General features: G+C 30.9%; 1 protein-coding gene across 1 annotated transcript; it reads left to right on the top strand.

Moving 5' to 3' along the window:
- The first annotated feature begins 298 nt into the window (after positions 1-298).
- LOC143064366 (melatonin receptor type 1A-like) lies at positions 299-15,379 on the top strand. Its single transcript, XM_076237139.1, has 4 exons — positions 299-523; positions 8,270-8,387; positions 12,769-12,892; positions 13,728-15,379. The coding sequence occupies exons 1-4, from the start codon at positions 341-343 to the stop codon at positions 14,461-14,463; spliced, it is 1,161 nt and encodes a 386-aa protein (XP_076093254.1). The 5' UTR covers positions 299-340; the 3' UTR covers positions 14,464-15,379.
- The last annotated feature ends 65 nt before the right edge of the window (positions 15,380-15,444 follow it).

Here is a 15,444-nt window from a genome sequence, read left to right as displayed (position 1 = left end):
TATAAAATGTTTTGATAAGATAACGTTTGTTTGAGTCTGTTTGCAGATATTATTGTGAAAAAAAAATCATGTAATTTACAAAATGAAAATTTATTTACCTAAATACGATAAACATTCATTGATTATTGAAGTTCTATTTATTATTAATCTATATTTCAATAAGATAAATGCAAACAAGGTAGTTATTCCAGGTAGTTTTAAACTAATTTACATAATGAAGTAGTCAGCTGATTGGATAGTTAAGAATATAAATTCATGCGTATTGGGCATCAGATCAGATCGACAACACAAAGTAGAGCTGAAGAAACATTAGATCACATATATACAGAATAGACAAGAGATGGATCTTGAGGGTATATTTGATGTTATTTTACGAAAACATCAGAAAAACAACCATTTAAATAGCACAGATGGAAGTGAAATCTTGTACAAAAACTTTTTAAAAGACGACTTTGTAATATCATCAGTTTCCTTGGTTATTATATGTGTTGGGATCAGTATAGGAATTGTTGGTAATATTTTGGTAAGATTTATTTATTAAACATTGTGTCTGATAACTGGACATACAAAAGAAAAAAAAAATATTTGGATCATATTTTTAAATTTAAGCTTATGTGTTCAAATAATCATCCATTACTGTTCATTGATTTATGATTTTTTTTTATCCAGTGATAGTACATGGAAACTCAGGTTTGTACCTTGTTTATGTTATTCTAGTTCTAATGACTTTTTTTTAAAACTGAAATGCTTAGTCGAAATTTTTAGGGTTATACAGGATTTAGCCAAAAATCGTCAACCTGCCGACATATATTTATCATTAAATAAAGCGCAAACGTAACAAATCAACGCGACAATGCTACCGAAAAACCAACGTGCACGAGCTGTAAAATAAGAGACAGTATACGCATATCATAAACTGAGTGGTGTAATTAAAACCATTCGCTAAAATAGATATTTTGAATTCAATGTCAATTTCATAAAATATGCAGAATGATTCAATTATAAAAGATAAAAGAATAAACACAAAATGATAAAAATGATAATGAATTTGATCCAGCATACGTATACTATTGTTGTTGCATAATGAACATGTAAAAATCGAAAACTCTTCACAAAACATTGGGTATTGACATGACTATTGATATATCATTTTTATATCATACACTTCTTCAGTTAATTTAGAACAAAATTAGAATAAACAAAACGTAAGGCAAATTTAACGTCCGATGAATTGACTCATCTCTTAGATTCCCATTTGGTGACTTAACTTCTCATTTTTTTTTTAAATATTTATACACCTCTTATATTTTACATTTCCTTGTATATGTACTTGAATGCAATTCCAGAAAAGCGATTCGGATGCACTGAATTGTTATTTTCATTTTTTATCACCGGGTCGATATTGTTGTTAACAAGTTGACTGCGAGTACAACAATGTAACTCCTAATGTGCTCGAGTTTTAAAATAAATTAGTGTTATTTTCATTTAATGGACAAAAATAGAGGTACTTGAATTCCATAAAGACGTTTGTTAAACATATCTAAAAACAATACATCTTTTCATTGCTTAGGGGTTCATTTTTTCCTTGAGTAAATGTGTACTTGACGAATAAGGATATCCTTATTTTACCAAACATGAGAATAAATATATTGACCAGCAATACTTAAAACTACAATGAACGACACTGATCCGAATTATTTGAACTTGACACTCGCTTATTGAAGAATAAAAATAGGAAGGAGATCACAATGAATTAACTAAAACCATTCAGTCGAGTAATATCAGACAACGTCATGACTCCCCCAAAATCATAAAGATAAGTAACAACCCACGAATAGCTTAACACAAAGCTAAAGATAGAAAATTCCAACCCCTTAAAATCAAGTGTTTAACTCAGGTATCCAGTTAGTCTTGCTAAACTAATCTCACCCGTCGTGTTACACATGGGAACACAATGTGTAAAATGATGAAGTGGGTACATAGTTAATATCGCAGATGGAATGCTGAAAATCATATTACATCTTCTGATATTTTTTTTTTTATATAAAAGAACCTCTTAATATTTTGAAATATAGGCCAATTAAAATATGTCCTTGTTATACGTTTTAGTTTGAAGAACACAAGCAAGTCATATTATCTTATTTGCATTCTTTAGCGAGATAATTACGCGTTTCACAGATACTTGAAATCAGTCAGAATTCTGACTTATTGACAAATTAATATTATTATTTCGCTTAGATGAAATTAAAATTATTACGTTTTGTTTTATATTCTTTCGGAGGTATATTGACTAGTATTACAGTGTGCGTAATAAAGGCAACAGTAGTATACCGCTGTTCAAAACTCGTAAATCTATGGACAAAAAACAAAATCGGGGTAACAAACTAAAACTGAGGGAAACGCATGATGGTTGCCTATTTAGATAGTGAGTATTTTAACTTACCGTTATGTTTCACCAAGCATCGATCATAACTTTTTGAATGTTGAAATTTTAATCAACATCATTGACCTAATTTTAGTTTTGGATAAATTGTTTTTCTTTATACACGGGTCATATTCACATCTGAAATACGTCCTTATACAGAGAGGGACACCTCTAAATGCAATCATTCACCATGGAACATATCTACAAATAGTATCTTGTTGTAGTATGCAAACTGGGATTGGCTCAAACAGAAAGATTTTGAAATTAGAGAAAAATGTGGACCTTTAAGTCAGCATTAATTAATATAAAGACATTGCGATTTCTAAAGATTAAGGTTTAAACGGGGTGAAGGTACTTAAATTCAGTCACGGACCCTTGATGTGTGTTTTAGTGTCCATTTAAGTTTCACTGCACTTCCATGAACACAAAATTGCTAATTGATTAATGTAGAAGTTTAAATTTCCCTTAAAGAAAGTCAATAAAAATATGTTTATAGAATTCGAGCTCCTATAAGCTTCAATTGTAGATTTACTGAACCAGGTATTTTTTGTACATAAATAAGGCCGTTAGTTTTCTTGTTTGAATTGTTTCCCATTGTTATTTTGGTGATTTTTATAGCTGACTATGCGGTATGGGCTTTGCTCATTGTTGAAGGCTGTACGGTGACCTAAAGTTGTTAATTTCTGTGTCATTTTGGTCTCTTGCGGAGAGTTGTCTCATTGGCAATCATACCCCATCTTCTTTTTTTCCTACATAAAACCAAGATTTACCTGTAGAGGCGGTATTGATAGGCATCAAATGATTGATAATCGCAATCACACTAATGAACTCAAAAACCTGCAAGTTTGGACAAAAATTCGCATAGGTGATAAAAACAATTTCAATACCTTTATTACGCTTAATATGTAAATGTTTTAATCTTAAAGATACAAGATTTTCCGTCCTTAAACTAGTCTTTTTTTCATGTAGCATGTGTATATCGTAATGAGTGGTTGGCATGTTTACGTTTAAAATCATGTAAAAATAACATGGTTAATGTTTTATATTATTCTAGTATAGTTCTATCGAAAATTTCTTCTAGTAAATTAGATATTATGTTGTAGTAAAGGCTATTTATCAAGAGTATATTGAATGGTAGAATTGTTATACGTTAGTTGAATCTCGGAAATCTGTATCTAAAATTGTCAACTGTTTTACATACCAAAACTTTTAAAAAATCGTATGACTCGACAACGCAAATACCATTATATCGGCGAATAGATCTGCGACCCCAATCCCACTTGAAATATAGTTTGACGCGGAGTTCACACATTGCAGATTATTGCTCCTGTTAAAATCAGACAGCGCAAAGTCACGGAAAGTGAAATAAATGGTAAATTATCCTAATTGATCTTGAATGTCCTATCCTTGTCGAATATGTTTATAACAGACTCTTCGGATCGGGAATGGTTCGGAGAGGTTAGTCGAGCACCCTGACATTCCAGAAAACTCGAAACAATCGTGGCTATGTCTTGACAGATATAGCATTACAAAGTGTTCAAATATCCATATTAACTGAATCTGCAACATATGCAAAAATTATGTGTCTATGATTGAATGTTACAAACAAATTTATAAAAAAATTTAGTCATCTGGTCAAGAAATTCGAAAGCTGAATGAGGTGGACTGCACAAATATATCTATCTGAAAATCATTGGTTATATTATCGCATCCTCATTTGATTTCGAGGAAAGATTGATCGATAACTTAACACCGGATTTAAAAAGGCTTGACGGTCGGTTTTTTTTTTTAGGGTGGCCTTCTTTAACCCTCTTTTAAAAATCAGTAATTATATTGCTATGGGTTATATGGTGAAATGTATCAAAATTTGCTGTTTAAATGATTGGAAAATATTGAAAATTAAGGAATAAATGTCCCTCGTGCAAGGCTCCAATTCCGTAACCAACGTTGGCAATATTTTTGGCCTTTTTGTTTTATATCTCTTCGTATTTTCGTATTTTTAATAAGCTTTAAATTTTCAAATAGTATGGCCTCGAGCATCACCGAAGAGACATTGATTGTGGAAATGTGTATCTGGTGCAGAAGAATTGGAACCGTTTATGTTATTAAACCAGATGCACATTTCGATAAATAATATCTTTTTAATAAAAGATTTAATATAACCTAAATGAATTTTGAGTTAATTCGAACAGAATATGAGCAATACCTAAGGTTAAAACATTCCTTTATTTGAGGAACAATTGCAATGTTTATGACAGTATAGTATGAAGTAATGAGATCATATTTGTATTATACCACTGTGGAATAAAAGTCTGTCAGTAGATATATTGACCCTGCAGTGATAACATTAAGCGATGTCAATTCTACTGCACCAGAGGGACAAGTTTAATTGTTATGTGCAATTTTAAGTTAGTTATTCTGATGAAGGACATTTCGAAACACGAACTGTATACAATAATCCATATATATAATCCTCAAACCTCCTTTTGCATTAAGTAAATCATATTATTTTCTTTTTATAAGGAAAATTACTAAGAAATAGTTCAGATCCGGTTAAGTTAGTTTGTCTTGTTTTAAACATAACTTATATTCTAGTTAGCATCACATAATTCCATTTATGTAACATAGCACGTTAAACTTTAAATTATTGATAGCAATCAATTAAGTCATAAACCCTATGTTCCGCAAGAAATGAAGAGGATTAAGTCAATTACGTCATAGTCAATAAACCTTTCATTACGATGATGGTGTATTATATCCAACCGTTACAAATAAAATTGAATAAATATTTGTGATGTTATCATCCTCTGATAAAGTGCTAATATTAGTCTGATGGTTTAAGTTAATAGTCATGTTTGAAGTTTTGAAGATGGGTCGCTTACTTTACATGACAGTTAATTGTCATAATTCTTCTTTACTTAATAACCTGTATAGTGTGATCACCTGTATAATGTCTCTGACTCATTGTCTGTTTGATGCTACACTCTAACAAGGAAACACCATACAAAAAATATCAAAATTCAAACCGGAGTATGCATAATTAGAATATAAATATTATTTACAAATTAATATACCAGGCTACATTGTTTATGAAAGTGTAGAAATATGGTAATTATAGCAGATTTAGATGGATAAATCAATTATCAGTCTTAAACAGAAATATACAAATAGAGTGTTTTTGGAAGGCTGTTCCTCGACATGCTGAAGGAATCAATTTCTGATGCTGATTACCAGTTCCCCAAACTTAATAGTTTTCTGAAGAATATTTTCAGCGAAAAAACGTACAGGACTTTCGTTATTGCCTCTGATTTAGGTTACTTCTCGTGAAATAAATATGGTCGCGTTGGTATAGTCATTACCTGATGAAATATTCTGTCTTCTTGCTTTATCTTTGTTTTTTTCTGTACTCCAATTTATACTATTCAAAGAGCTGGGGGCATATAAAGTTCTGTAGTCACCTATGACAAATGTTGATATTTGGATAAAGTATGTCGTTTGCTACCAATTTATCTTTCTAGGAACAATGTGTTCAATTCTAGTAAAGCTGATATATGCAAACGAAGCATGATGTTACTTTTCCCTTTTATCTCCTTTCTTCGAATAATCGGATAACGTTTTGTTACAGCTGGTTTAATTTCTGTCGGCAATTCATTCAGGAGCCTTTATACGATGGAATCAGGGCATTTCGGTTGATGTTCCTTAAAGCTTTAGCACACCTTTAACTATAACAATGATATCTGGTATAGATGAAAAGAGGACGTTTTTATATTTTGATGGACTAGTACCTAATAACTCGTGATAGAATACTAATGTAAACCGACCATTTAGGATGTTTGCTTTAGTGTGTTGTTGCTGTGTAGAATACCTTCTTTGCATACAGAGGCCGTTCTTGTTATCTCTGCTCTTTCTTTTATTTTTGATAGAGATTGTTATTTATCTCCACTTATATGCTAACTATATAATAGCAGTAGTTGTAATGTTTTTTTTTAATACTCTGTTATGAATTCGAACATTGCTCATCTATGTTTCCCTTAATTCTTTACATCATAAAAATTGTTCATTTTGTCAATAAACCTGTGGATAACTATATTGTGTACTGGTAATATTGATGAAGTACGCATATAATATATGTGTCACCAGTTCGTTGTTCAATATAGTTAGCAGGAGCAAATCCTTCCTTTTCTTTAAGCTACATCACGATTTCTTTTTAATAGCTTGCGTCCAACTGATCGCTAATATTTTTCTGTTATACAAATGTTATTTTTTTGGTATTGTAACATGAGAATGTATGACTGGGATAGATAAGAATTGATAATCTCTTAATGAAGAACACATCAATAAACTTATTAAAGATACCAGGATTAAAAAATATGTACGTCAGTCAAACGTTTCATCTTAGAAAGACACATCAGTGATTCTTGAATCAGAAAAAAACAAATAGGGCAAACAAGTACGAACTTTAGAAGCATTGAGAACCCGAAATTCATAATGGTTTTGCCAAATACAGCCTATATAATGGGGTTGGAATATTATGGGTTAGATGTACTAGCACTTCTGATATTTACCTGAATGATCCTCACATGGGATGGGCTTCTCCTTCACAAAGAATTTTAAACTGTACCAGTAAGTCTTACTTCTTTTATCTGGATATTACACCATAGAAGGTATTGCTCTGCAGGTTTAAAGCCGGATCGTATGCATAGCGACTGATATGTGAAGTTAAGCAAAACAAGTGAAGCATTTATTGAAATTAAACATACTATTTAAATAAAAATTAGGAGGAGACTGTTACATTACAGGCACTTGCATAAAAAATAAATGTAAATATAGGCCAGTGTGACATACTTTTTTATACTCATTAAGATTCATGTTTACAAAAAGCTGGATGATCCTCTTAATTATAGGTACCTTGAATTGAAGTCAAAGGTCGGAATTAGCCATGAATAGAGAGGTATAAATTGTATACTTATTACCTATATTTTCCAAGCTTCAAACTTATTCTCTGACAGATGCACCTTTAAATAAAATTGAGAATGGAAATGGGGAATGTGTCAAGAATATAAGTACGATCTCGTCTTTAATTCTGTAAAATAGATGTATCATTTGGTTGTCGGTTACCAGCATCAATAGTTAATTCCTTCAGGAAAAGCCTCCCGAAAAAAACTTTACTTAAATTCTAATCATGCATACACCGGGTTTAATTTTGATATTGTTTGTATTGTTTTTATAAACCACAATTACTTTTTTTTATATTTACAGAGATGCAAAAGTCTACACTAAGGATAAACTCGATGTATAATATATACAATGCTCTTCAACTTTGTTATATTTATAAATTTACTATTTACAAATTTTTGAATTTTTTGAAATACTATGACTTTTCTATCTCAGGCATAGATTGCCTTAGCTGTATTTGGCAAAACTTTTAGGAATTTTGGTCCTCAATGCTCTTCAACTTCGTACTTTATTTGGCCTTTTTAACTTTTTTTGGATTCGGGCGTCACTGATGAGTCTTTTGTAGACGAAACGCGCGTCTGGCGGACTAAATAATAATCCTGGTATCTTTGATAACTATATAATTTTTAACCAACTGAATTATGTTTCTTGTCAGTTGCTAACATAACAAACACATATACACTATATATAATCTGCCTAGAACTATAGACTGATTCTTTTTCATTTCATCTTGTTTTCATATCAATCAAATTATGATCATATCTTTAATGTACTACTTTGCTCTGCAATGCGTAAAACATCACAATCAATCATTCATCTAACATACAAGAAGTGTAAATAACAGTTCTACGTCTGATTAAATGAACTTATTTTTTTTTCACTTTCTAGATAATAGGTGGCGTGACCGTGTATAGAAGACTACGTACAACTGGTAATGTGTTCATTGTGAATTTGGCGGTGGCAGATTTAGTGGTAGTGACTATTGTTCAACCGTTCAATGTAATAGGTAATTACATCAATATATAATTTAATTTTGGATGTAACGCGTCTTCTGATTGGCTGACGTTATTTTGTTATGAGCCCATAGACATAATTTAATCATGTGACCGTGACGTCATCAACGTTTTTTCATGGTTTTCTACGGTTTAAAATGGAATTTAGAATTAAATTATAAGAAATGACTGTAATATTTTTTTCTGTCTATTCGAAATAACATAAAAAATGTGGTGCACACTGTTAAATAACCCGCTACGCGCGTTATTCAGTGTGCACCGATTTTTTTATGTTATTTCTTCATAGACAGAATAAATATTACAGTCATTCCTTAAATTAATTTATCAGGTGATTTCAATCTACATAGCGGGAAATCTCCTGGACGAAAATAAAATAAAATTTACTCAATAATAAAGCAATGCCGATGAGGATATTGATCAAAAGTTTATAAATAATAATGTACATTTTAAAGAATTTATTATTGTACATGTATTTGCGGTATTCTCGATCTATTCATATTGAATGTTTACACGGAAATAAGGTTCGTTTAAATTTGCTGAGTAACTTAATTACAAAAGTGCTATTTTTTGCTGCATATCAATCGATTTCTTTTGAAAATTTACCCTGACTTTTCATGATCTAGCCGTATATATATACGGATGATTAGCATGGTTCAAAGAGGTATTATATATCCAGTACAAAAAAAAAAATAAAAAAAATATGTGATTTATTAGCAAAGCAACAGTTTAACCCATTTTATCATTAAGCTTCTATAGCTTGATGTACCTATCGTTTACTATCTAAGAAGGGTAATGATAACAATAAATGGAATTTTTTATTTTATTTTAACTTATTTGTATTTTTACTATTTACTAGAACGTTTTCCCCGTGAATCAATTATTGAAAGTCCCTTTGCTAAAATGGGCTAAACATTACGATGATCTAGTTTTCTGTGTATACAGGGGAGGTAATATTTTGTCACTTGATTTCCCCTGTACAACGGTTTGGTATTTGTATTTACGTACAAAATCTATGTTTTAGTTATTAATATTTTATAATTGATAAAGACTTTCTATAAAAATTTACTTACATTTTAAAGTACAAATGTAATACTTCATTATGCTGTATAAAGGCAACAGTATTTTAACCAGTGTTTAAACGTCATAAATCGATTGAGAGAAAACAAATCCGGGTTAATAACCGAAACCGAGGGAAACACAACAACTTTAACAGGAAAACAAAGGAACAACAGGAACACCGAATTGCTATAAAAGCACACGCCAGCACACATAGAAACGAACTATTTGATTACAAATGCTATATTTTCCATTTTTAGCTCACCTGGCCCGAAGGGCCAAGTGAGCTATTCCCATCACTTTGCGTCCGTCGTCGTCGTCCGTCGTCCGTCGTCGTCCGTCGTCCGTCGTCGTTAACTTTTACAAAAATCTTCTCCTCTGAAACTACTGGGCCAAATTTAACCAAACTTGACCAAAATCATCATTGGGGTATCTAGTTTAAAAAATGTGTGGCGTGACCCGGTCAACCAACCAAGATGGCCGCCACGGCTAAAAATAGAACATAGGGGTAAAATGCAGTTTTTGGCTTATAACTCAAAAACCAAAGCATTTAGAGCAAATCTGACATCGGGTAAATATGTTTATCAGGTCAAGATCTATCTGCCCTGAAATTTTCAGATGAATCGGTCAACCCGTTGTTGGGTTGCTGCCCCTGAATTGGTCATTTTGAGGAAATTTTGCTGTTTTCGGTTATTATCTTGAATATTATTATAGATAGAGATAAGCTGTAAACAGCAATAATGTTTGGCAAAGTTAGATTTACAAGTAAGTCAACATGACGGAAATGGTCAGTTGACCCCTTTAGGAGTTATTGCCCTTTATAGTCAATTTTTAACCATTTTTCGTAAATCTTAGTTATCTTTTACAAAAATCTTCTCCTCTGAAACTACTGGGCCAAATTAATTCAAACTTGGCCACAATCATCTTTGAGGTACCTTGTTTGAAAAATGTGTCCGATGACCTGGCCATCCAACCAAGATGGCCACCACGGCTAAAAATAGAACAGGGGTAAAATGTAGTTTTTTGCTTACAACTCTGAAACCAAATCATTTAGAGGAAATCTGACAAGGAGTTTAATTGTTAATCAAGTCAATATATATCTGCCCTGAAATATTCAAATGAATTGGACAACCTGTTGTTGGGTTGCTGCCCTCCAATTGGTAATTTTTAAAGAAATTTTGCTGTTTTTGGTTATTATCTTGAATACTATTATAGATAGCGATAAACTGTAAACAGCGATAATGTTCATCAAAGTAAGATCTACAAATAAGTCCACATGACCTAAATGGTCAATTGACCCCTTAAGGAGTTATTGCCCTTTATAGTCAATTTTTAACAATTTTCATTAATTTGGTAAATTTATGTAAATTTTTACCAAATATTTTTCTCTGTTACTAATGGGCAAAGTTCATTATAGATATAATTGTAAGAAGCAAGAATGTTCAGTAAAGTAAGAACTTCAAACACATCACCATCACCAAAATACAATTTTGTCATGAATCCATTTGTGTCCTTTGTTAAATATGCACATAGACCAAGGTGAGCGACACAGGCTCTTTAGAGCCTCTAGTTAGTTCTAGTTCAACTTAATGTAATCGAATGCAAGATGTTACACAAAACTGTGTTATAAACCATTTACGGTCACTTGAACTTCAAAAAGAGTAGATTTACATGCAAAATGCAAACCAGCCACATAAAATTATTCCTAAAGCCTAATTCTAAGAAGTTTGTCTTTAGTGTTGACTGTAGTATACTTTCTAGAGTATATTTACATCATTGTTATTAAAGTATATCTTTCGTTGTTAAAAAAATAGTTCAAGAACTTGATATTGATTCGACAAAGTTAATCTAATTTATGAATAGATACAGAAAATTACTATATTTGTAAATGCTTTGTTTTCAGAAGAATTCTGATTACCTTGCGTAATGCAGAATTAAAAAGAATCTATCTCATAGACTTATCTATTCAATTAGTAGTTTTTGTATCCGAAATAATTAGTTGGAATAGGATATGTTTTCAAAATTAAGGACTTAATCATTTTTCATTTGTATCATTCGAAAATTGCAATGACGTAGAACATTATTAACTACAGACTTAAATGAATAATAAAGAATAAATAAGCAGTTTATGGATTTCTGATATTGGAAAAAAGTTTACTTGACATTTATTTTCCAATTTTCATTAAAACATGTCAGTATTCATGACAAAACTTTATTGAGGACAACCCTATTATCTTAAACCTATTAAATTATACAAAAACAATTAAAATCAAACTCATATGATGAAGACATATATGTTTTGGAGTTGAGTGTGACGTCCATTTTCACTGAACTAGTACACAATTTTATTTTCCAAGATTTAGATCCAAGTGAGGACCTGTTCCGGGTGCAGGATTTTCTCGCTGCGTTGAAGACTCATTTCTGGTCTTTGGCTGTTGTCTGCTCTTTGGTCGGGTTGCTGTTTCTTTGACATATTCCCCATTTCTACTCTCAATTTTATCAGTAAGCATAATCTTAAACGGTAGATTCCAATTTTGAAAATATACAAATTAAAAGTATTGTTATGTATTTTTGACTGTATTTTCTACATTCCACTTGGTATGTAACATAGATAATAAACCAAAAACTAAGGAAGCACAAATGTGGACAATGACAAATTTAAATATTGCTGCTAAGTATCCGAAATATTGTAAAGATAAAAAAGATGTAACATATAACAAAAATGATCTCGGCTAAATGTTTACCTGATATTGGTTCGACGCAAAACCTCCACCAACAATTATATCTTAGACTTAGTTCATTTCAGCATAACCTTCAGTTTTAATTGTTTTTCTTTAGTGTAAATGTTTCTGTTATATCACAAAGTTGAATTAATGGATGGATGGATTGGTTGTTTTATTAAAAGTAGTGGTGCACATTTGTCATATAAAACTGTTTAGAGAATGGGTTGGTGAATTATTAGTGTTGATATAATACTAGCTGATGTCAAGCGTAAATAGCAAAATGCATTTTCATGACAAACCATATTAATGAGATGTCAATTCTCTGCTTTCCATTAGAACCTCTGATTTTAAAATCAAGTGTTCATAGGGACACATAACAACAAACTCGGACACACTATTCTTACTCTGAATTGACCAAATATTGCTCTTACTTCTGAAGTGGTATGAAATCCCTAAGTTTGACCAGTCCGTGAATTGGTTTTTTTTTTGTGGAATAAAATGGCTTACAAAAGGGATACATTCACCAATTTGGTAAATATATATCCAACACATTTTTGCTAAGATATAATGAATCTTTTTTTATTTTCATTTAAAGGAATCATCCTTGGACCTGAATTTTTCCACGGGAAGCTTGAAGCACTGTGCCATATGGTCGCGACAGTGTGTGTAATGAGTTGTGCAGGTTCCATGATAACACTTGCATCAGTCGCTCTAAATCGGTGAGTATCTTTCAAAAAAGGAATTTGGAAGTTATTGCGGGCATAATGAAAGGAAAATAAAGTTATCTTTATCTGTTATTGTTTTTTTTTTTAAAGTATTATATTTTGCAATCGTTCAATCATTGTTTTATATACTTATTGTATTTGGGTTACGAGAAAACGACAATTGTCTTCGATTGTTTCATGATAATTTTCAACAATTTCACATCCTTAAGTGAAACTTGAAATTCTATATACTGAGTATATACCTAAAAAGATAGCACAAAAATAAAAGAATTTCATTTTTCAAATTCAGAATGATACCTAAATATTTTCTTTAAAACGATTTATTTTTCTTTAAAGAATAATAAGAATAACAAACCTTAAGGTAAATTCAAAACATTTAAAACTGACAAAAACAAACATAATCAACCAACGGAACAAATGAAAACAAAACATTCCTGTCTTGGTACAGAAATTTTCCAGAGTGAATTTGAACTTCCGGTATTTGATAAGCTTTATTTAGTATCGGTCTTTTGAAAGAATAAAAAGATCATAATTATTTTTAAGATGTATATATATATATATATATATATATATATATATATATATATATATATATATATATATATATATATATATAGGGAAGAACCAAAAATTTGCGAAAGCAAATTTACAGATCTAACATTGTTGGGTTGATGTTTAGACGAGTTGTATATATATATATATATATATATATATATATATATATATATATATATATATATATATATATATATATATATATATATATATATATATATATTTGTTTAATAATGAATCAGGAATCATATTAATATGAATTATATATTTACAGATACATTTTCGTGTGTAAAAATATCAAGTATCATTCCTTTTATTCGAAGAAAAAGATTGCGGTATACATTCTTTTCATATGGTTGCTGGTGAGTATGATTGATTTACCCAACTACCTCAGATGGGGCGGTCATACGTTCGACTATAAGACAATGAGCTGTGTCTTTGATAGAAACTTTCTACCATATACTATGTTTCTCAGCACCCTTATTTATTGGATTCCTCTATCTCTTGTTTTCTACTGCTACGTTTCGATATATCTTTACGTTCGGAGGCATCGAAAGGCGTTTCAAAAACAAATGACCAAATGCGAATCGATTAATGAAGATATTATTTTAGCCAGGCATCAGCAGGACATCCGAATGATACGGACATTTGTACTGGTAGTTATTATTTTCATACTTTGTTGGGTTCCTTACTTCGTCCTCGTTCTCTTCGATAGAGATGAAAACGTATCGAAAGCCGTCTATGCTTTCTCACTTGGTGTTGGTCATTGCAACAGTTCCGTCAACAGCATACTATATGGAGCAACCAATAAAAGATTTCGCAAAGGTTATAAAATGTTCGTTGTCAACTACTGTTGTATGTGCTTTAACAAGAAAACGTCAAAAAAAACAGAGAAAAATTTGTGTTATATCAGCAAATCAAGTTCAAGTTACGATGAAGACAAACCAGCCACACAGACTTCATCTTTGTCAAGTCAGGAGATTCCAATACAGCAAAAGCAAAGGCTTTAACAGAGATAAAAATAAACAGTTACCGAAGAAAACAGAACTTGGATTTCGATATTGTAGAGATATAATCGATTTTTAATTTTAGTTTGTACATACTGTGTTTATAATTTCTGTGCATGTCATGCTTGCGCTTTTACGTATGTCTATCCTTTTAATCAAGGGATTGACATATGGATATTTGAAAAAATCATTAAGATACAAAATAAGATAAAATTGATGTTTAATTGGTGATTCACAACTATTCGAAATATATTTGTAAACAATTGATAAAATATTAAATACGTTTCCTTATTAAATAATTTTGCAAATAATTCCATATTTAAGTTATACGTATTACTGTTTACACATAATTGATTTTTCGTTTGAGATTAGTTAACGTCACTTTTCATGCTGTTTGTTCGTTTATCAGTCTTTGTTGTCATATTATTGTTATTTAATTAAAACAAGGTATTAAATAAAACTGGAAATCAACATCAAGTTTAGAAAACCTCCATTTCTTCTTACCTCTTAATTTCATAGTGTTAGTTCAATTATTTTTTAATTTGATGTAATTACCTTTTTTTCTGTTTAGTTGATTTTTTCATATTCAACCTATTAATTATGATTTAAAGACATATTGTGCATTATAACTTACCTTAAGAAATAAATTGCAAACACTTGACAGTATGACTTAATCTTTTCATGATATGTAAACATGAAAACTAAGGAACTAAGCTTAGTCCATGCATGCATGGACGAAGGTAACTAACGTTACTTAGTCCATGCTTGCATGGACTAACACAACAGACCAAGTCCATGCATGCATGGACGAAGGCAATTAACGCTAACTTAGTCCATGGACTAACACAACAGACTTAGTCCATGCATGCACGGACGAAGGCAACTAAAGTTAACTTTTTTAAAGTTAAAAAATTTATAAATGCAAAATACTACAAAAAATTCGAATTTTTCAAAAATTAAAAAAAAAAATTAAATATTTAAATT

The sequence above is a fragment of the Mytilus galloprovincialis genome, chromosome 2 (genome assembly GCF_965363235.1).
Source record: "Mytilus galloprovincialis chromosome 2, xbMytGall1.hap1.1, whole genome shotgun sequence".
NCBI lineage: Eukaryota > Metazoa > Mollusca > Bivalvia > Mytilida > Mytilidae > Mytilus > Mytilus galloprovincialis.
The sequence above is the reverse complement of the archived record's forward strand: the minus strand, read 5'-3'. Positions and strand labels throughout refer to the sequence as shown.

Bases quoted from the DNA above. Each gene is read 5' to 3' on its own strand.
- LOC143064366 (XM_076237139.1), top strand. From the start codon at position 341: ATGGATCTTGAGGGTATATTTGATGTTATTTTACGAAAACATCAGAAA. The intron at 524-8,269 runs GTAAGATTTATT...TTCACTTTCTAG, and splicing joins GAATTGTTGGTAATATTTTG to ATAATAGGTGGCGTGACCGT. The intron at 12,893-13,727 runs GTGAGTATCTTT...ATATATTTACAG, and splicing joins GCATCAGTCGCTCTAAATCG to ATACATTTTCGTGTGTAAAA.